Source organism: Cebidichthys violaceus, unplaced genomic scaffold (genome assembly GCF_023349555.1).
Source record: "Cebidichthys violaceus isolate CVI_PGR_0920_01 unplaced genomic scaffold, fCebVio1.0.p SCAF_9, whole genome shotgun sequence".
Lineage (NCBI taxonomy): Eukaryota > Metazoa > Chordata > Actinopteri > Perciformes > Stichaeidae > Cebidichthys > Cebidichthys violaceus.
In genome coordinates this window covers 8,436,150-8,457,494 of record NW_027176975.1, presented here as the reverse complement: position 1 = coordinate 8,457,494, position 21,345 = coordinate 8,436,150, and the positions used below count along the sequence as shown (strand labels likewise).

The 21,345-nt window shown below is 42.3% G+C and overlaps 3 protein-coding genes across 6 annotated transcripts; 1 reads left to right on the top strand and 2 right to left on the bottom strand.

The window, feature by feature from the left end:
• Window positions 1-641: 641 nt before the first annotated feature.
• akr1a1a (aldo-keto reductase family 1, member A1a (aldehyde reductase)) lies at window positions 642-3,870 on the top strand. The gene is made up of 9 exons (XM_068702842.1): window positions 642-742; window positions 1,450-1,547; window positions 1,649-1,768; window positions 2,101-2,252; window positions 2,365-2,560; window positions 2,680-2,729; window positions 2,808-2,957; window positions 3,045-3,204; window positions 3,521-3,870. Exons 2-9 carry the CDS (start codon window positions 1,467-1,469, stop codon window positions 3,584-3,586), a joined length of 975 nt encoding a protein of 324 aa, XP_068558943.1. The 5' UTR covers window positions 642-742; window positions 1,450-1,466; the 3' UTR covers window positions 3,587-3,870.
• Window positions 3,871-3,915: 45 nt separating this feature from the next.
• Window positions 3,916-12,189, bottom strand: vcp (valosin containing protein). The gene is made up of 17 exons (XM_068702841.1): window positions 12,049-12,189; window positions 10,193-10,304; window positions 9,862-10,034; window positions 9,633-9,775; window positions 9,376-9,506; window positions 9,051-9,182; window positions 8,677-8,779; window positions 8,193-8,326; window positions 7,745-7,880; window positions 6,705-6,817; window positions 6,339-6,503; window positions 6,107-6,229; window positions 5,798-6,010; window positions 5,381-5,689; window positions 5,007-5,162; window positions 4,748-4,902; window positions 3,916-4,485 (listed from the first exon to the last, which is right to left on the bottom strand). The coding sequence occupies exons 1-17, from the start codon at window positions 12,063-12,065 to the stop codon at window positions 4,380-4,382; spliced, it is 2,421 nt and encodes an 806-aa protein (XP_068558942.1). The 5' UTR covers window positions 12,066-12,189; the 3' UTR covers window positions 3,916-4,379.
• A 244-nt stretch (window positions 12,190-12,433) lies between these two features.
• On the bottom strand, window positions 12,434-18,719 carry fancg (FA complementation group G). Of its 4 annotated transcripts, none has more exons than XM_068704212.1 (14): window positions 18,577-18,719; window positions 17,871-17,976; window positions 17,532-17,657; window positions 17,242-17,414; window positions 16,557-16,710; window positions 16,129-16,259; window positions 15,858-16,004; window positions 15,478-15,638; window positions 15,288-15,354; window positions 14,861-15,189; window positions 14,731-14,771; window positions 14,196-14,369; window positions 13,884-13,998; window positions 12,434-13,046 (listed from the first exon to the last, which is right to left on the bottom strand). In XM_068704212.1, exons 1-14 carry the CDS (start codon window positions 18,643-18,645, stop codon window positions 12,944-12,946), a joined length of 1,896 nt encoding a protein of 631 aa, XP_068560313.1. In that variant the 5' UTR covers window positions 18,646-18,719; the 3' UTR covers window positions 12,434-12,943. The 4 variants fall into 4 exon arrangements, with proteins under 4 accessions (XP_068560313.1, XP_068560314.1, XP_068560315.1 ...); XM_068704213.1 differs by having other exon boundaries at window positions 17,871-17,973; XM_068704214.1 differs by having other exon boundaries at window positions 14,861-15,177; window positions 17,871-17,973.
• Between the last annotated feature and the right edge of the window lie 2,626 nt (window positions 18,720-21,345).

Here is a 21,345-nt window from a genome sequence, read left to right as displayed (position 1 = left end):
GAAACGTGATGTGCTTAGAAAATACTATTAGAAAATAGCTTAGCATAATTTAGCAGCTCCACCAAGGAGAGATTTTCCATTTAGACTTCTAACATGGTATTTAAAGCAGGCTCAACCTAGACCAGCTACAACAGTAAAATGCTGCTTACACATGGATGCATCATTCAATCTTATGTCACATTTTATACTATATCAGTCACAGAGGCCATTTTTCTGTAGAATGCGTAATTTTTACTTTTGATGTGTTTAGCTGCGGGATTTGTTACGTGTAATGGAGTATTTTTACATTGTTGCATTGGCACTATTACTTCAATAAAGCATCTGAGCACTTCTTCCACTACTGCTCATTCTCTGTTGGTATAAAAAAGAGTGGATGAGATGTTGAGGAATGAAGATGATGATACACCTGGATACCATTAAGATCATGCATACAGGGATATGAATAACAAGGTGTCTCAACATTATATCCTGAAAAACATCAGTAAGACTCAAAACTGAAATGATGTGCATGCAAACAAATTAACTGATCTGATATCAGGTCTTCATCTTTAGAAACCTGCCAGATCAAACATTGCCAATATATGTTGGACTTTGTGCTATTTCGAGGATACATTTTGGACACGTTCCAACAGTTTGAGTTATAGATGAACAAAAGAAGGCAGACTTTGACCTGAGCCTGTTGAAGACCAGACGTACAGCTACATTCAGCGGATCACTGCTCCATCTACCAGAGCGATCCCAGGTAAGAACTCAAGTCTGGACTGAAAAATAAAGAGACTTTAATTCACTCTGTGTTTAATCTCCGTACTGCGTTAGATCATTAATAAATGACATGCTCTGTTCTGTTGCTGGGTCAGGAGGCAGTTAGGGCAGGTGATCTGTTAAGACACTGATCATGTGAAACAAATGCAGTGGTTGACGATTGGTGTGTGTGTGTGTGTGTGTGTGTGTGTGTGTGTGTGTGTGTGTGTGTGTGTGTGTGTGTGTGTCTGTGTCTGTGTCTGTGTGTCTGTGTGTCTGTGTGCATGTGTGTACATCACATGGTAACCATGTAGCAGACAATTAGTGAAGCATGGAAAGGTTCTGATTTGTGCTGCAGTGACACCACGCTGTGACTAATGCCATATCCCTGTATCAGCTATTTCTGGCAATAACGCTGGGTTCACAGAGGGTTTATGTTTCCACTGAAACACAGGAAGTGACAAAACAAATGACAGAAAGCAGGGCACCGAGAGGTATTTTTTGCTGCTTTGTGGGCTGAATTTGATGGCTCCTGCTCGGTGAAAGGCCAGAGTGTATGTGCACACACAACCCCCGCTGTAATGCAGGAGTTAATAAATCCAGATGTGAGTGATAATCATTAACACAGTTAGTCACAATGACTGGGCCAGTTTCATAGGAGTTTACATGTGAACACCTCTCACCACTTCTCTGTCTTTCCTCCGTCAGGTCCTCAGGGTTGAAACATGAGCGCCTTTGTGACTCTCTCAACAGGGCAGAAGATGCCTATGGTCGGACTCGGAACATGGAAGAGCGCTCCAGGACAGGTAGAACTAGCAAAACCCGTAAACAGGCTTTGTTTTTCTGGAAATTGTTATTTTAGAAGAAAAATTGTGTTTGGATTGTGTCTGTGTCTGTGTGTTCTCAGGTGAAGCAGGCAGTGCTGGCAGCTTTGGACTGCGGGTACAGACACATTGACTGTGCTGCTGCATACAGCAATGAACAGGAGGTGGGAGAGGCTCTGGCTATCAGGGTCGGCCCTGGGAAGGTGAGAAACTCTCGTTCAACTTGAATCAGAAATTCATTCTTGCCCTTGGAAACAGCAGTTGACAAAACAAATCTCAAGATCCACTTACTTGCTCTGGTGCTATCAACCATGTCACACCATTTTAATCAATAAAAAAAAAAAAAACACAGTTAACATTGTGTAGTTGACTGAATGTTAATATCAGAGCAAGTGTTGCTGAATATTTACACGATACACCTTTAATGCTCAGTCTCTGATTCAAGCGTGTATATCTGAAACTACCTTTAACTATCAGGTATTTCCCTGTATTGACACGTGAATGTTTTGTACACCCATCATCCTCTTCCCTCCAGGCTCTGTGTCGAGAGGAGGTGTTCATAACATCCAAACTGTGGAACACCAAACATGACCCGGAGGATGTTGAGGAAGCGTGCAGGACCACTCTGGCCCACCTGGGTCTGTCCTACTTGGACCTGTACCTCATGCACTGGCCCATGGCGTTTCAGTGAGCAGCTGCACACAATTCCCTGATTTTTTCTCCACATGGTTAAACGTTGTGTGGATCAAAGTGAAATGACATTCGTGACATTGGTCTTTGTGTATGTCGGATGTCTTAGGCGTGGGAAGGAGCTGATGCCTCGACGAGAAGATGGTAGTATTTGTTACTCTGACACACACTACAGAGATACTTGGGCAGCCATGGAGAGCCTAGTGGACAAATGTCTGGTCAGATCTATAGGACTGTCAAACTTCAACGCCAGGCAGACTGATGACATCATCAACATGGCCAGACACAAACCTGTGGTGAACCAGGTACGATGTGGCTTTTTCATAGGCCACCATGAATACCTTTGATAAGGTTTTATTGACAATAGAGAATGTGTAATTAGGAAACAAGCTGAAAAAGTGTTAACTGTCTCATTGTGCCACAGGTGGAATGCCATCCTTATTTGTCTCAAGCAGATCTCCTGTCTCACTGTCGGTCAGTGTAACTGCAGTTAAACACATTATCAAATATCGTCCTGTTGTGTTATTAACAGTGCATACACCTCTGCCACAGGTCAGTTGCAGTTTGTGTGACAGCCTACAGTCCTCTGGGCAGCAGGGACAGACCCTGGGCCTCTCCTGATGAACCAAGTGTGCTGCAGGATCCTGGACTGGCTGCTGTCGCAAAGAGATATCAGAAAACACCTGCCCAGCTCATTCTCAGGTAAGATTCAAAGCCTCAACTTCAAAGTAACTTGTAAACTGAGATGTACAATCAGATCACACCCTGACCTCTTTGGCGTCCTGTTAGGTGGAATGTTCAGAGGGGGGTTGTGTGTATCCCTAAGAGTGTGACGCCCTCCAGGATCCAGCAGAACTTGCAGGTGTTTGACTTTTGTCTGTCAGAAGACGACATGAAGCTCATTGAAACCTTCAACCGCAACGAGCGCTTCATCATTCCAACTGTAGAGGTGAGTCGCTGATCTTATGACCGCTCACAACATTATACCGGGACGTCCCAGGCAGAGCCCTTAATAGACTGATGACTTATGTTTATGTACGTACCACAGCCGTCTGTCCAAAATTAACTCAACTCGCAAATGACGCCGCATGGCTGACACATCAGCCTGTTTTAGATCTCCATGAGTCTCTGATAAGCACAGTGGAAACTCTTAGAAAGCTGCACCATAGGATTCTAATCTAGTCCCGACTGTTTTCTATGATGTAAACAAATCCTCATTTATTGCTACAATGCGAGAACAAACTCATCGTCTTTTCTTTTTACAGAGGGACGGCAAGAGAGTGTGGAGAGATGCAGAGCACCCACATTTTCCATTCAATGATCCTTACTGAGTCTACAATCAAGGAATGCAGTGTTGTTTTTTCTGACGATGAAGACAAATATCTAAACCGAATTAAAATGTGCTCAATGCATTTTCCTTTTTTGTGTTGAATTGATTTAATATTGAAGACACTAAATTTGTAGAAGAGCTTAAAAACATGTTTTTTTCCATTCACTTGTCTACCAATATTGCAGTGAAGAAAAATTACTTGGAGTGTCAAGTATATGACTATTGTGAAAACACATCTGTCTCTACTGTAAAACTATCAAATAAATATCTTTGAATCAGACAGAATGTTCATGAACTCTTTATCAAAAAGAAGTTTCAAACCGACACTGATAACACTTCCATTTTGTGAGATTTTATTTTCAACAACATAACCTTGACAAATTTGTAATACATTATATGCTACCGTTTATTTAAAAAAAAAGAAAAGAAAAAAGAGGAAGTCATAAGCAATATGTTTTTTTCTTTTCTTTCTTATAGTCTAGCATAGAATCCCATCACTAAAGCCATTCATGTTGGTTGTGATATACTGAGAATGAGGCCACTCAATAACATCCCCCCACCCCCCCTCCCCTCCCTAATCTGCATCAGTCACTCACCTTCCATTTCCAACATCCTCCCCTTATCCCCACCCACATCAAAGCCAGAGCAAACCAAGTGGCTACATGCTTTCTCCAAGGGAAGTCATACAAAAAAAAGGAACACATGAAAGAAGCACAAAGTCCTAAAAATGTGGAATCTGGTGAGAATTTGTACAGGTGTGATCCCGGTACTGACCACAGTGGGGCAGTGTACATTTATCCATAAAGGTCATCGTCGTTGTCTTCATTGAACACTGGACCACTGCCGGTTCCTCCTGAGCCGTGGGTCGGGCCGCTGCCGCCTGGAGCAGTGGAGGGAAACCTGGAGGAGAGAGAAGAGTCATGTTTGAAGGGAGATTACTCCATGATATGGCAACTAGTGTTTCTGGCAATTTAAATGGTATGCAATAACTACCTTTTGTAGTCAGTGAGTCTAAGAAAATGCCATGACTAGTAGGATGAAGCTATTTACAAACATCTTTTTATACATGCAGATCATTTCTAATGCAACAAGAGACAGAAGACTTAAATACACCGCTGCCAACAACAACAGTCACGCCAATACAAGATGTGAGGAAACGTACCTGAAGCTGCCAAAGCCTCGGCTCTGCTGCAAGGTCTGAGCAAACATCTCATATTTGCGGATGTCGTTGTCGCTGACGGAGCGACGAGCAAATCGCATTGCCTCCTCAAAGTGGTCTTTCCTGATCTCTGGCACAGGATCCTCCTCTTCCACCTCCTTTAAACATAAAAATATATACGATAGTGTTATGAAATGGCTAAATATCTGAGGCAGCAACAGAGTGCAGATGCACATCCAGGCGACAGAACAAGAACACTGACCATGGCGGACGGGTTGGTCTGCCTCTCCCTCTCTCTGCGGATCTCATTCTCGATGCACTCCCTGATGGCCAGCTTACACGCCCGCTGGCAGATCTCTGTAAGATCTGCTCCAGAGAAGCCATTGGTCATCTTGGCCAAGAAGTCCAAGTCCACATCCTATCAAAAACAAAGTAGAAGTTTAGAAATGTACCATGCATATTTGGATTATCTTCAGACTCAATTCCGATGAAGTTTATTAAATCAGAATAATTTTGTTTTCATGCAAACCTGATATTTATTTGAACATAAACAGGGAGTATTCTAAAAAACACATAATCTAAGAAATACAATCTAAATTGTAATGACTGCATTTGACAGAAAGGCAGCGCTGTCACCTTGCTGATGGGGCTCTTGCGGAGGTTGGCCTTCAGGATGCTCATCCTGCTCTTCTCGTCGGGCAGGGGAATGTAGATGAGCTGATCCAGACGGCCGGGTCTCAGGATGGCCGGGTCGATGATGTCTGGTCTGTTTGTGGCTCCGATGATGAAGACATTCTTCTTGCTGGACATTCCGTCCATCTCGGTCAGGATCTGGTTGATGACGCGGTCGGCTGCTCCGCCACCATCGCCCACGTTGCCACCGCGGGCCTTGGCTATGGAGTCCAGCTCATCAAAGAAGAGCACGCATGGGGCTGCTTGACGAGCCTGGAAACATCACACAGACGGTTTTCATTTTAGACGTGAATTGAAATAAGTTGCAAACATTAAAAGGATGTGGTTGTTCTATGACAGACACCCTAGCAACATTCTTACCTTGTCAAAGATCTCTCTGACGTTTGCCTCAGACTCTCCAAACCACATGGTGAGCAGCTCCGGCCCTTTGATGGAGATGAAATTGGCCTGGCACTCGTTGGCGATGGCTTTGGCCAGCAGAGTCTTACCACAACCAGGGGGACCGTAGAACAGCACACCCTTGGATGGGGTCATGCCAAACTTGAGGAACTTGTCTGGGTGCTCCACTGGGTACTGAATGTAAGGAGAGGAAGAAGAATGCAGTAAGAGAAAACATTCTAATTTTAAAGTTTGCGATGCATCCATCTTACTTCTGGAAGAGGTTCATACCTGCACCAACTCCTGCAGCTCCCTCTTGACGTCATCCAGACCTCCGATGTCCTCCCAGGTGATGTTGGGAACCTCAACAACCGTCTCCCTCAGAGCAGATGGATTGCTCTGGCTCAGGGCCCACTGTAAGATAGCGTCGAGCATGATAGTAAGGACTCAGAAGGCCAACGTAAGCCAATCGAAAACGTACTACTTGCACCATATACGCCAACGAGCGTATCACAGCTCTTACCTTGAAGTCGTCCATGGTGACAGCAAGTGAGTTCATGACTTCAGCATCAATGGTCTCATCCTCAAGATCAATCAGGTCCATCTTCTTCCTGATGGCCTGCAGGGCTGCTTCAGAGCAGAGAGCAGCCAGATCTGCTCCCACGTGTCCGTGGGTCTCATTGGCCACCTACATACAAGACACAGAGGACAGTATTACATCCCTGTCCAGTATCCTATAAAACACACCTTCATTCAGTAGAACCATGAACACTGCTACTCATTTCAAATTAAATACATTCTGTCACAATTAGATGTAAAGCACATGACGTGACACATGAAGCAGTGTGTGGTGTTACCTCACTAGAGGAAAACAATAATGTGACCAGACCTGTTCCAAGTCAACATCGTCAGCCAGTTTCATGTTCTTGGTGTGAATCTGGAGTATTTCCAATCTGCCGGTGGCGTCGGGGATGCCAATGTCCACTTCCCTATCAAAACGCCCTGGAGGTGGTGGAGGTTCAAACACAGGCTTATTAATTCAGACTGAAACGGACTGAGAGCAATAAGGCAGTCGTCTGGAATTATTATTACTCATCGTCTCCCTTCTAATGATGTGGCAGCAGAAGTAACATCTCTAGTTGTAAAAGTAACCAAATTAAAAGTAAATCTTTCAGTATTTGAACAGGCAAGATTCACTCCTAACCGCTAGTCAAGGCTGTCAAAAAAGCTGTGAGAACCTGAGCCACTATTGAACTGCAGAGCCCACAAAATAAACAGCAGTCAGCAGTTTTAAATCAGTGATATGGAGACATGCTGGAGTGAACCGGGCACACAGAGCAGCTCCGGGTGGGATAAAATAAAATACTAATAAAGAACTTTGGGTCTATTGTAGTGACATTTCTCAGGTGCTTGTTAAAAAATACATTTGAATTTGCTGGAGATGAAAAGAGGATTCTGCTACATTGATCACAGTTACTGTGACTATAATCTCTCTCACACACACACACACACACACACACACACACACACACACACACACACACACACACACACACACACACACACACACACACACACACACACACACACACACACACACAGCAAAGCTATTCTGCAATTTTTACACTGTTTTACTGATCTTACATACAGGCATGATGTTGGCCATCCAAGCGCTTTGAAATAATGGCAAAAAAGAAACAAACTGACTACCTACTGATAGTGTTCAATCCGATATTTAAAAGGACTAATATCTGTTGAAAACACGTGATGATACATCCCTGATAATGACGAGGTAAACACCAGAGATGTGGGTCTTAGGAATGACAGAGCTACACATTTTCCCTCACTATGCATAGACCTGCATCAGATGCTTCTTCTATTACTCAACTTAGGCAGTAACTGAACACATGCTTACAACAAATAATTTACCAAATCTCCTGAGAGCCGGGTCAATGCTGTTGGGTCTGTTGGTGGCAGCCATGACGATCACATGAGCTCTTTGTTTCAGTCCGTCCATCAGAGTCAGCAGCTGGGAAACTATGCGCCTCTCCACTTCTCCATGAGTCTTAAAAAAAAATAAAATACATCGTTGCTATACAAGTCACATTTTAAAACTTTATCTAGACATTAGTATCTTGACTAAATTTGAGCATGTTTGCAAGTGATCAGGATGAGAGTGACATCACAAAGACCCAAACAACTAGATTTCTAGGATTACTGCTCAACATGAAAATAAATAATACAACTACTTTTTGGTTCCATTGTCTGGAGAATGACAGCCATTTTCCATTTATTAAAACCCCAACAACTTGTAAATCATGAATAGACAATGTACTGTTATTCAGATATCCATTTAGTTTCCTTTGTTCCCGCTCACCTTCTCTCTCTTAGGAGCGATCGCATCAAGTTCGTCAATAAAGATGATGGCCGGAGCGTTCTTCTCTGCTTCCTCGAAGGCCTTTCTCAGGTTACTCTCACTCTCTCCGGCCAGCTTACTCATGATCTCAGGACCTAAAACAGAAAGCCAAACATTTTAATTTCAGTGGAAACCGTGACCTCACATACTATTTTAAAATAATATGTATGAATCACAAGATAAAAACACTCTAATCTTAACAATCCAGTAATAAAGTAGCTCGTCCAAGACACATGCATACAGTGCATGCATAAAAAAAACTGAGTATTGACTGTACAATATAATTTTCCCAACTGAACTTGTATGTTAGGAGATGACACCGGTGCATTGCACTCCTTGCAGTTAGTTGATTAGATGTCTTCTTTAGTAAAGCTCAGCTATTTTCAGATTGTTCTGAAGAGACGAGTGTATCTATCTATGACGATAAATAGGTGGGTGTTCTGACCATTAATCAGGAAGAAGAAAGCGCCGGTTTCATTGGCTACGGCTCTGGCAATCAAAGTCTTTCCGGTTCCAGGGGGTCCATATAGAAGGATTCCACGTGGGGGCTGAAAAGAGGGGAGAAAAAAATAATTAATACCTTAATGACAACGCCACTACACAAACAAAGTAAGTCATACTTGAAATGTACTGTGCTAGTCAAGATTGGCCAATTATTCCTGCTTAAGTATGATTGTAGTACATCGTGTGTATAACAAATTAAGGATGGGTGCATATTTTTGTAAAAAAATGCAAGTTAACCCATTTTTCTGTTTTAGGTTACACACGCTCACTTTAAATGTTACAATGAAGACCAGATACGTTTGCTTGTTGCCTTACCTTGACTCCAATGGCCTTAAAGAGTGCAGGGTGTCGAAGAGGCAGCTCCACCATCTCTTTGATCTGAGCCAACTGCTTCCTCACCCCTCCAATGTCATCATAGCCCACCTCGTTCAGGGACTCTTCCTCATCCTGCGTGTTCAAACACAAGATGTTCAAATGTCAATGCAATTTATTTTTGATAAACTTCAACCTATGCCCCATGTGTGTGTGTGTGTGTGTGTGTGTGTGTGTGTGTGTGTGTGTGTGTGTGTGTGTGTGTGTGTGTGTGTGTGTGTGTGTGTGTGTGTGTGTGTGTGTGTGTGTGTGTACACATGACACCCACCTCTCTCCTGATTGGCTCTCCCTCACAGTGGATGACTGTATCAGGGGCCACGATGCAGTAGGGAGAGGGGTCGGTCTCTACCACCTTGAACTCCACAGCACGCATGCCTCCTCTGACCAAGAAAATATCACCTTCACAAGAGAAAAGAAAACTGTTAGTTTTACCACTCTTAAGAGAGGTACATGTCATGCATTGAAATATTTGATCAGCCAGGGGAAAATTAAATATTTGTTCCGACAATGACATTTTTTACTCACCTTTGCGGATTGGCCTGTAAGCCTCCAGAAAGTATGGCTTAAGGTAGACCTCAAACAAGTTGCCAGTAATTCCTTCTACTGTGTCATCTATTGGGAGGACATGGATCCTCTTTCCATACTTCACATCAGGACATGGCTGAATGCTGAATGAGATACAAGGCTTTAGACCACGTCACTTTTCTAAAAGAGTTGTGGAAAGAATTTAATACAAGTGTATAATTTGCCCCACCTGATGACGTCACCCAGTCGGACCCTCAGATTGTTGCGGACCACCCTGTTCATGCGAACCTTCTCATCAGAACAGGTGTCATCGGACAGCACGATGCACACAGTCTCCCGCCTCTTCTTTCCCTTCATCAGCACTGTGTCTCCACGGAAGAGCTGCAGCTCATCCATCTTGGTCTTAAAGAGGCATTAAACAATGTTATTTTATGTGCATCTCAATGTTATTACATTTAAAATATCAAGATGACAGATAGAAACTTTATTTATCACTACAACTCATAGGGTTTAGAATTTGTAGATATATTAGCCATTCATGAAGCCTTCTGAATGTCTACCTGAGAGAGAGAGACCACACTGTTGTCTTCATTGATGGATTCATCAACAATCAGTCTGTTGGGTCTGGTCTTTTGTTTCAGAATTGCAGTGGCTAGATCATCATTTTTGGATCTATATAGAAAAACAGATTGAAAAAAAGGTTTTGGGTCAAAGAAAATAACTTATTGTGCAACTTCAAGTTATCATGCCAGTCCTGCAATAACTGAAGTTAGTAAGCAGTTGTGTAATAGAACATGTGGACAGAAAACTATTAACATCACTATACCACAGCAAATTAATGACAGGTTTCATAACTTCATTAAAAATGCCTGTGGTAAACCAGACACCTATGGTGCTCTAGGTTAGTTTCTCTGGTACATCTGTGGGGAATTGGAAACACATTCTGGTTAAACATCACTTGCAGGACAGCTTTCTGTGTTGAGGGATCAATGTCTTAACTCCTTACCCATATGAGCTCTAAATGTATCCTTACTGGTATCATGTTAAACCCAATATCAAACCGTGTCTGAGGAGAGATCATGTACACTTAATATTCAGGCATGAGTACGGTTTGTGTTTTAAATTTGTAGTTGTGAATCGTCTCTACTTGTTTAGCTATACGAGCACACCAAGGAATAAGAACTGCATTAAATTATAAATGACACGAGGTATTAGTCAATTTTAGAAACCCAATATTCTAGTGTGTGTGTGTGTGTGTGTGTGTGTGTGTGTGTGTGTGTGTGTATACACGTCCCAACATTATTATAACAGTAACTAAGAATAAGTAATTATGTATTGCAGTTATCGTACGTGTAACCAGATCGTTCACTCAACTAGCCAATAAACATGAATAATCGTTACCTACGGATAATACGTACAATCGTGTGCACATTAAAAATAAAGTCAAAACATAACGGGTAGTCAACGTTAAGTTTCAAATGGCCAAATGTTTCCAGAAGATTCTAGTACCGGTTTTGTAGTTTCTCTTTCATGTTGTTAGCGTGCTAATGCTAGCCGCAAAGCTAACTGACTGGCGAGCAAGCGAGCCCAGATGACACAGCAAAAGAATTGGAAAAAAACTTTATTAGCTAACGTTAGCTCGGTCCCTTTACGGACAGACTAGCTTCACAAATCAATCGTGACTTAAGATACATTAGCTCCAGAGTCATATGAGCTACATGGATGATGAAATGTTTTATTTCACGGCCGTTAAGCTAACGTCAAAATAGAGCCCAAGTAAATATCATTTAGAATGAATAGCCGAATCCTGTTAGCCTGCTAGCTCTGGTGTAGAGTGGCTACAGACAGTGCACCATGATCTGGATGACTTGCGTTAACGTTCTTTCGTGTAACCGTTGGCTTATTACCAATATTTATTCCATTTCTATCGTCATTTGTTCCATTTACAATTTGAAACCAGCTCTGAAGATGGGTTATTAGCCGGCGGATAGGCCAATTTGTCGGTGTGATGGCTTTGGCCTTGACAGTGTTGCTAAGCTAACGTTAGCATTCAAACACGACAGCGATGACTGCGCTTTGTCAAGTCGCTGTCCCACAGCTGGCTAATTTAATACGGTTAGCTGGCCAACGACAACCGTGTGGATGGTAACTGTCAACAGTTCGTCGGGATACCGACCAACTGTCAGTGGATTTGCATTGTTAGGTTATACAACCCACGGACAGAAGTGCGGAGGCTGAAGTAACTGACCCCATTAGCTCTCCTGCTAGCAAACCAGGTAACCTAATGTATTAGCAATCGAGCTAACTTTTATAAACTAACGTATTTTGATCTGCCGTTAGCCATTTAAAAGGCGTTTGCTGGTGGCCATTGTTCAGAAATCCGCATTTTAATAGGACTGAAATATGTTTTACTTACTCCCCTCCCGAAGCCATGGTTGTCCACCTGGATTACTATTAATAAATAAAGAAATTCTAGCTAAATGTTTAAGAGGCTTAGCCGGTTCTCGTTACTGAACGTTCCCTGTGATTTCACACGAAAGAGCAGCAGTTTCGTGCCCTTCTTTACAATTATACCATGAGCTAGACGCATCCGGCCTTCTGATTGGCTGAAGGCTGGCCATCAGTTTCGGTAACCAATGAAAGAATCTGAAGTCTCACGTCATCGAGAATATTTTGACAATTTGGCCAGTTATAAAGTAGTGGGCGGTTCCTATTTTCAACAACGTCTCTCTTATTGGTCATTTAAGCCCGTCACCAAACTTATGTCATCCAATACATTTGCACCGCGTTGTTGTTAAAGCGTCGTATAAACATGAAATTAGTCTTTTACTCTTGATCATAACAGTACATGTGTGTAAAATCAGGGCAAATTAATTAGTGCGTTATATTAGTAGGAGCATTCCATACAATCGACACATCGATATAAATCGGCATTTTAGAGCAACATCACAGTTTATGGTATGCATCTTCTGAAGTACTCTGTATTGTGCATTATCTTGAAAAACATAATCATTTATTAACGTTAAAGTCTTGATTACTCTTGCCTGGCCAAAATACACATTTTATCTCCTTCAAGCCAGACCCTCAGTGACCAAAATACAGTTTGTCAAGTAATCTTCATTTCATGCATAAACCACCAGCTAGGTTTACCACCCACACTGTGTTCAGTCTCAAACACTGGAAGCCTTTTCAAGATGCTTTATTTTACTGTCCCAGTAGATACACGTTTGTTGTGTGTATGGGTTTCAGTTCACAGGCCACAGAAAGTGGATCCTGTTCAGTAAGTGATAGGGTATTCTTCTTTTGTCTTTCTAGTCTGACGAGGTAGGATGTAGTTCCTGTATTCTGCAGCGCAGCTCGGTGGGGTCTAACAGAGGGCCAGACTGTGGTTCCTGTAGGTACACCGATAGACTCCTGCAAAACATATACCAGTTAGAAGGAGCATCAATATCACAGCATAGTAAATGTGCTCTGCCTAAAAACAGCAAGAGACTGATAGCGGCTTCATTTTTACCATTCTTTGAAATATATCCTGTTCTAGTATCTTAAATCAGCACCGTATCAGATTGTATCTAGATCCAAATGTGACAGACTCCAGTTCATATGTGGCATCAGAAAGCAATTCAAATGCATTTTGTATAACAGCTCCCTGTTCATATTTGGCTTTATCTGTAGAAAGTGTGTCCTTAGCTGAAGAAAGAAAATGCGCATTGGCACACGGCAACATTGACCAAACAGCTAGTGAAAATGAAAGTAATCCCTCTGTGATGCATCAACCTACAGTTAAAAAATCTGATGTTTTCTTATTAATAATATATACTGTAGGTAATTTATCAATCTGTACAGTGGAATATGGTAAACAACCACCACAAATCATGCATTTTGGTTGTAAGACTTTAAAGTTGTCTAACTACTAACTAATTGATTAAAACAAAAACTGTTTTAGTTCTGTTGATGCACATTCATTTGAGCAAAAACATCTTAAGCGTGGTTGGAGATGCATCTGTGTTCACCCCACTCTACAGTACACAGTGCATGGTCACATGGGACTGCCTCTGAGTGTGGCTACAATAAAATCCCACAACCCCACAGTGATTCACACCTATATTTAGAGCTGTACAAGTGTAACCAGGTCCCGAGAGATGCATTTTGTGTGTACAGGGTGAAGTGTGCACATGCTGTATGACATACTGCGCACTATAAACCACAATCTTAGCAAAGACAGTGAATATAAATATGTCAATGTCTTACTGTACTGAGGGTTGTGGGGTGAAGCTCCAGGTCTTTTCCCAACAAGCTACTGCCTCTTGTCTCCTGCCAAGCCTCCACAGCACCTCACCACACCACAACCCTGCACCGGTACACTCTGAGACAGGACATACAGCGTTATTACATGTTCTCACAAAAGGACAACGCAAACCAAATACAGATTAACTACAGTTCTTGACTCATACATGTGCTGGACTGTAGGTGTTGTGTGTAAAAACCTCAAAGATAATGCCACATGCTGCAATGACATTAACACTGTTACATTATAGGTTAGGTTACAGCTGTGGCGTTTACCTGGGAATGCTTGCATGCTGAGCTGCAGGTCTCTCAGTGCCTCTCTGTTTTGGTCTATCTGGGTGAAGCTGATGCCTCTACCAGCTAGTGAAAGCCCCTTTAACCTCTGGAGGATACACAGATCTGTTCCCTGCATGCCCACCATGTCTGCACTGGGAATCTGTGGTTGGCAACCTGTAATTAAACAAACACCAGACTGAAATGTAAGAGTAGCTGCAGGGCAGGGATACTGAACTTTTGCAAAATGACAGGAGGCAGGGGCCAGTTAATAAACACATAACAGACATTCATTACTTAGCCCGGACCTTAAACAAGCTCTATTAGTCTATTTTGATCCTTTTTTCTGCACCTGTGGCACCTTATTTACATAAAAACTACAAAAGAAATCCCCATGGCTTGTTAGTTTGTATTCATTGTGACTTAGAAAATGGTCAGTGGGCCATCCAGCATCTGGCCCGCAGGCCACAAGTAGAGTATCACTGCTGCATGGTGTGTAAAAAGGAAAACTTCTCTCCAAAGTTAATAAAGTACTCACCTCTCTTTTTAAAATGCACCTTCACCAGCAGGTTGAAACACCTGTAGAGCAAAGCACAATCTTATGTGTCTGGCTTTATTTCTGTCATCAGGAATTATTCAGGAATTATAAGCTATTTAATTTGACAGACCTTGTGTAGTGAGTCACAGCTTGTTTCCAGTCCCTCCGGTGAGTGTGGCAGTGACCCTGCAGGAGGTAGGCAGCACCCACCCAGAGCAGCATCCCCACTCTATCTTCACCCTCTGCACACAGAGCCCTGGTCTCAGCCTCACACTTCTCCTCTGGCTCTTCCAGCACCACCTTCCCTGGCAGCAGCTCCAGTGCCGTGGTGATGACTTCATCGCACAGTGCCATGCAATCAGCGGGCCGCCGAGCCATGAGCAAGGCAGCGCCGGCCTGCAGGTAAAGCTCAGGCAACTTGGGGAGGGGATGGCCCTCAGCATGCACCTGAGACAGAGACTTCTCAAAAATGTGCACATAGCATGCATATATAAATATATATTAAATAATCCAAAGCTCATTGTTAAATTATGTTGCGTGTCTGTTTTCAGTCTCACTCCATGTTGATCTTTTGAGTGAAGAGCAGCCAGCAGATCCAAATAATATTCCACACCCTCTGACACCCTGAAAGAAAAAGCACCCATTTAACAACTACAATGTGCACTATGTGTCTATTACTCTCATCTCCATCTACGTTTTCTGGGTTTCAGCAGTGGTGAGGTGCCAGTAACAGACCTTTCTTCTCACCTCTCATGGAGCACACACTTCAGGGCCAGACTGTGAAGGACGGAGAGGGCAGAGGGAACTGAGAGCAGGCTGCTCAGTGATTGGCTGCGCAGCAGTAAGGAGGGGGGGAGGAGATGAGCACCAGCCAGAGCAGGCTCTGTGGCAGAGGGCAACATTAAACTCTGTGGGACAAGAGAGCACTCGCATGAATATGTGACGGTGTCCCAAATAAACATTTTGGCTGACCTCCTAAGAGCTATTCCACCACAACAGGCAGAGAATATTTTTAACAATAACAATAATGTATCTAATTCTATAAGACAAACATTTAGACACATTTTACAGGCATTCTGCATCTTTTTTTGCTTTCTCTGTATCTACTGATTACTTGTGGTACTCACAGAGTGCAGCAAACGAAGAGCTTGTATCTCGGCCTGTGTGTTGCCAAGCTGTCGGTAAATAAGCATGCTCTGGTACAGAGCACACACACACCGGGAGTCTGTCTCCAGTGCCATCCTGTAACACTGCAAGGCCATCTGAGGGCGGCTCTGGAGACAAATACAAATGCACAGTCTCACTGCATGCGAATGCTCAAACCTTTTATGCCAATGAATAATAGAAGTTTATGTTCTGCTTCTGTTGTGTTTGTCTAGACTCTGTCTGCATGTGTACCATATGGGCAAGGCAAGAGCCTGAGAGGAGGTGTGTGTGTGCTATTAGAGTTCTGGGAGCAGGCAGGGAGGAAGCGGTCTGCAGACCAGACAGCGCTTCTGAACTCTGGCCCTCACTCAATCTTTCTGCACCTTAATGAAACATACAGAGGACATCAAAAAAACAAGATTAATTACTAAATAATACAAACTAAAGGAGTCAGATAAAATTGTTCCTGTGCTGAGTTTGTGTGCCTTATTTCTCTCTTGGTTGCACAAAAGTGCAAGAAAGTGAATAGAAAACAAGGTGAAATATGTATTTAGAATGCACAGTGCAAAAATAAAGACATTCACTCTTTGCTTAAGCTTCATATAATACATTAATCTGGTCATAGCAAACTGTATCTTTCCTCTCAATATGTGTTAATGTAAAACATGAATGTTGCTGACCTTGGGCAATGAAAGTACAGATCTGCAACAATTCGATAAGCCTTCTTTGGTCCATCACCAATAGAGGAACGTCAGAAGACTTTCTCCTTGACGCGCTCCTCTCCTCCTCCCAAACTCCAGTAGATAGTGTCTCAAACACAGAGAACAGCTCATCCTGCATCACAGGAAATAATACAGTATACTTTTACAGTATCCCACACATTTCGGGACTGGACACTGTTGCATGCCGGCAAATATACATTTTGCTGGCAGAGGCAGGAAAGGAGATATTGGGGGAAATTGCATTGCCCTGAAGAAAGTTTGCATTTTGTAATGTATCTCTTCAAACAAACATAAAATAAACAAAAGCATAACATATTCAATGTATTTGTGGGATTGGAATATAAATGGTAACTGGTAAATAGTACCAACTACACTTGACGGTGGTTGGTATGAGGCATTGTCTCATAAATGGTCCATGAGATGTAGAGGAAGCTGACATCATGGCCTGAACACCAACATGATGAGTAGACTAGCGTTTGAGTTTATACATATATATATATATATATGGAGCATCACATAGATCCTTCGTTTTAGCAGGACTAAGTACAGTGGTTTGGTCCACACAGCCACCTCATTAGCCTAAACAGAAGAAGTTCCTTTAAACCACACCAAATAATTAAGAAGAGAACAAGCAAGATCTTACTTGAAATCCCTGTATAGTTTTCAGCTGGCAGGTGGCCAGCCATATTGCCCACTGCAGACAGAGAAGGTACAGTACGCAGGGAGTCAAAGCTGTGTTTCCCACTGATTTGAGAGCTGTTCTCCAAAAAACAGAACGGTCTGAAGCAGCAGGGCCATCTTCTGTCATCTGTAGAACTGTAGGGGACCAGAGCAGGCTGGTAAAGTCAGAGTTGAGCAATCCTTCAAACTAATATAAAATTGGATGTATGGCGTAAGTTCCTGTGTCATCTACATCTATGGTCCTCATCCTACCTCTCTCTGTGGCTCGTGTGAGGAGCAGCTCCGCTTCTGAGAACTGAGACTGAGCAATGGAGCACACACAGGCATTGTACACCACGGTCAGCTCCAACTGTGTGTGATCTGCAACAGGAGGGATACCTGTAGGAGAGGGACATGAGGAAAGGAAAGGAAAAAAGGAAAGGAGGGAGATAAACAACGCATAAAGCTAATAGCTGAGCTCTCCGCCCAAGTTAATTCTTATCACATGAGTTCCCGAAGACCTCTGAGTGTGGCTACAATCAAATCCCACTACCCCAAAGTGGGTTTCGGGCACATTCACACATACATGTGAGCATTATGGAGATGGAGCACCTTGGATTTTCCTTAAAAGTTTATGAAACTCAGAGGAACACCATATCAGACGGCTGTGGTTCTGGTTCTGGTCTCGGGTTAATGCATCTTCTCCTCCTTCTAGCTGCTGAAACAATGAAATGAAAGCAAACTGGAAACTTTACTTAAGTACTGTTAGTACAAATTAGAGGTACTCATACTTTACTTGAGTATGTACTTCATATTGCTACTACACTATAATTAAATATTAAGAGTACTTTTTACTCCATAACATCTATCAGATCAAGTTTTAAGTTACCTCTCAAAAAAGATTGTACATACAAAACATGTGATCAGTGTTTAATTAATACATATAGATAACATTACACAACAGTGTAAACATGAGTTAAAATGAGCTCCTCCTACATTACAATTCTGCTTGTATACTGCATGTTAATACATCCGTAATAATAATAATGAAATATCATGTGATATTCATCGGTGATATCATTTGTTCAGCTAAAATAATCAATACACAACAGTCTGTTAATAGAAATTTCCCCAAAAAAGATATATTCGGCAGTAACGTTATATCATTAGATACCAGAACGCTACGTGACGTTATCAAGGATTACATGCTACTTTTATAATCTATTATCAAGCATAAACAGATTTATATAACGCTAAATTAACGTTACAGTAGGCTATGTATGAATGTTGTAGAGGCTAACGTTAAAACACTTCCTACCTTCCACTTGTTTACCACCTCGTTGTTTTCCTGGCTCCAAGTGTCTATTAAACACAAAGGTTGATGCATTTTATTCGACTTTATATCGCTGTTTTGAGGAAAAAGTTTGTGGTGTTTGGTTTGAACTTTCCCTCGTTGGGTCAAAGGGGAGCTGGCTCACACAGGAAGTAAACATGAGGGAGTTTAGTGTAGTGCACCGGGGCTGTGCTGCCCCCTGTGGACAAACCAGGAAATTACACCAGCAGTCTGCTAACTGTCCAGCAGGTGGTGCTGTGACAGAGCCAAGTTCACTTGTGTTCAATTTTAGAATTTGTTTTTACAGCCATCAAACTGTGAAGTGCTTCTGCGTTTTGTGTTTTTGTGATTAGCTTTGTAGCCCTTAAAATCAACATACGGACACACTCAAAATTGCACCACCTTAATGTATTCAACACAAAGCAAGTGTACACAAGCCAAGACCGTAATTGTATTGCAGCTGAGTCATCCCTAAGACTGCCAGGACAGCCATTTTTCTAGTTGTCCCTCTCAAGGTGACTCCCTCTTTTCTCACCCAATTCCAGTCCTCTCCTTTCATCCCTCTATCATCCCTGTTGACTGCAACCTCCATCGTCTGTCTTCCTCACAACCTCTTGGCTCCTCTTTTCTTTCATTGTCTCAAATCACAGAAAGCTCTAAATATACCACTATGGAAAAACAAGGGGAGAGTCCTGACCACTGCTCCACGATATACTCTCACACACTTGCAGCTACATAGGCATGCACACACAAGAATGTACACAAAACATGTCTTTCATTCGGGCTCTACACATCCTCTTTTTTCCTGTAGGATGGGTTTCACGTTTTGTGACTTTTTCCTCTGCATCGATCCTGCTATTTTCCATCTCTCTCTGTCTCCCCTCTCTCCATCCATCCCTTCAAGGACAAGGTCATTACATAGCAGGAGCCTCCCTCCTCCTTTTCTGCTGTCCCTCTGCCAATGTCATTCACATGGTAAGACTTCCAGCTTTTATTAAAAAGGTTGATAAAAAAAAAGGTTGTTACTGTGATGAATCCACCCATGGTAGCATAAAAGAGCAGACAACAGCAAAAATCTACCTGTTCTGTTGAATTTTATAGCTCTCCAACAGTGAGGCTTAGCACTGTTTTAAATACGAATATACTCTTGCATACACTCTCACTGGTGATAAAAACCAAATGTGTCCATGTTTGTGGTATTTCTCCAGCAGGTATATTCTAACACAGAATGATAAATTTGTCTTTTTTTCTGTAGACTTCAGCTGCTTACTGTTGGCTCAAATAACAAGGTATTGAGGAACATGAGCTATACTGAAAACAAGATCCTGATAACATCACAACTGAATTCTGCCTACTCTGCTCCATTATCCTCATTTATTAAACATGAAGCTAGCGGAGGGAGGGGATGTGATGCATGTTATTTCTGTCCTGCATGTTATTTCTGTCCTGCATGGCTTTCGGCCTCTCTGAACATGTGAGATGTGATGCAAAACACACTGGAACTCCATATGTTTAACTAATAGCAAACTAACATGTTGCATGCATTTTAAGACATTTCAGAAAAAAGAATGATAACATGTAATGTGTTTCACCTTTGAAAATAACATTTTAAACACAGACTCGATTGCTGGAGGACAGGCTAAGGGCCTTGAGTGTCACACAGTCCCCTGGGTGTCATTGGGCTGACAACACACGTGTTCGCAGGGACGAAGAATGGCTGATACAGAGAAATGACTGTGTGCTGAACCGTCTTTTCTTCAATATGTGTCTCAAGGGAGGGTGATATTCACCGTTCAGGCTCCTTTAAGGCATGCAGAGTAAACTCAATCACCCTGAATTTGAGTAATCAATAGTTGCTGTATGTGCTCCTCAGAACTTGTTCTTGTTTGAGAACAGACATCCCTTTCGATCAGCAGAGGCAGCTCAGTTTAGTTTTGTGTGAGTGGTGTATCACCATAGCTCAGCTTTTTATGTCAGTGCCACCACATGTGCACATCTGGAGATTATGTTCTTTTCCGCAACAAAAAAGAAGAAGAAAGAGATTAAATGTAACGTTTCAAGTATAACGGGAGAAACAAACCTTTTGTGCGTGCGTGTGTGTGTGTGTGTGTGTGTGTGTGTGTGTGTGTGTGTGTGTGTGTGTGTGTGTGTGTGTGTTTTTAGTAAGAGAGGGAGAGGGAGAGTCTGTCAATGGCCCAGCAGTTGAGTTGACTCCCGGGGGGGTTGGCGTGGATCTGCAAACTCACACTGCAGCAGTACAGCTACAGAGAGCATCAGCAGAACAAGCTGCAAACAATCAGTTCACACAGACTTTAGCCACAGCATACCCAAAATATAAATATGTGTCTTCAAATGTGTAAAATCTTTCAAAAGTAATAATTAATCAAGGCTGTTTATAAAAAGAGCAATAGTAATTGACAGTATCGAATAGGTCTAAAATGACTCATGTCTTGATCATTTAACACACTAACTATATTTTTCAAGTGTATTTATGCACAAAATATCTTAAGTGAAAGTCAAACTGATGCTCGAACATGTATAAAACCATTATTTGGCTTTATTGCTTTGATGAAACACACCTTGTTAACACATTCAGTAAAAATACAACTCATCAATAACTACACTGATTAGGGTGAATATATTCCTGCGCAGGCAGATGTCTCTTTAAATAGAGTGTGTCTTGGTGCTGACTAGTGAGTTTTCCCTCCCTCCTATATAAACCCAGCGCTCCCGCTCCTGCTGCAGTCAGTTCTC

What these genes read in the sequence shown, in the direction of transcription:
- akr1a1a (XM_068702842.1), top strand. Translation starts at nt 1,467, where the DNA reads ATGAGCGCCTTTGTGACTCTCTCAACAGGGCAGAAGATGCCTATGGTC. An exon ending in GGAAGAGCGCTCCAGGACAG is followed by an intron (nt 1,548 to 1,648) that starts GTAGAACTAGCA and finishes GTGTGTTCTCAG; the next exon opens with GTGAAGCAGGCAGTGCTGGC. An exon ending in ACAAACCTGTGGTGAACCAG is followed by an intron (nt 2,561 to 2,679) that starts GTACGATGTGGC and finishes ATTGTGCCACAG; the next exon opens with GTGGAATGCCATCCTTATTT.
- vcp (XM_068702841.1), bottom strand. An exon ending in GTGTGGTCTCTCTCTCTCAG is followed by an intron (nt 10,035 to 10,192) that starts GTAGACATTCAG and finishes TGCCTCTTTAAG; the next exon opens with ACCAAGATGGATGAGCTGCA. An exon ending in GCAAGAGCCCCATCAGCAAG is followed by an intron (nt 5,163 to 5,380) that starts GTGACAGCGCTG and finishes TGTTTTTGATAG; the next exon opens with GATGTGGACTTGGACTTCTT.
- fancg (XM_068704212.1), bottom strand. Translation starts at nt 18,645, where the DNA reads ATGCATCAACCTTTGTGTTTAATAGACACTTGGAGCCAGGAAAACAAC. An exon ending in AGGTGGTAAACAAGTGGAAG is followed by an intron (nt 17,977 to 18,576) that starts GTAGGAAGTGTT and finishes TCATTGTTTCAG; the next exon opens with CAGCTAGAAGGAGGAGAAGA. An exon ending in AAACTATACAGGGATTTCAA is followed by an intron (nt 16,711 to 17,241) that starts GTAAGATCTTGC and finishes CCTGTGATGCAG; the next exon opens with GATGAGCTGTTCTCTGTGTT.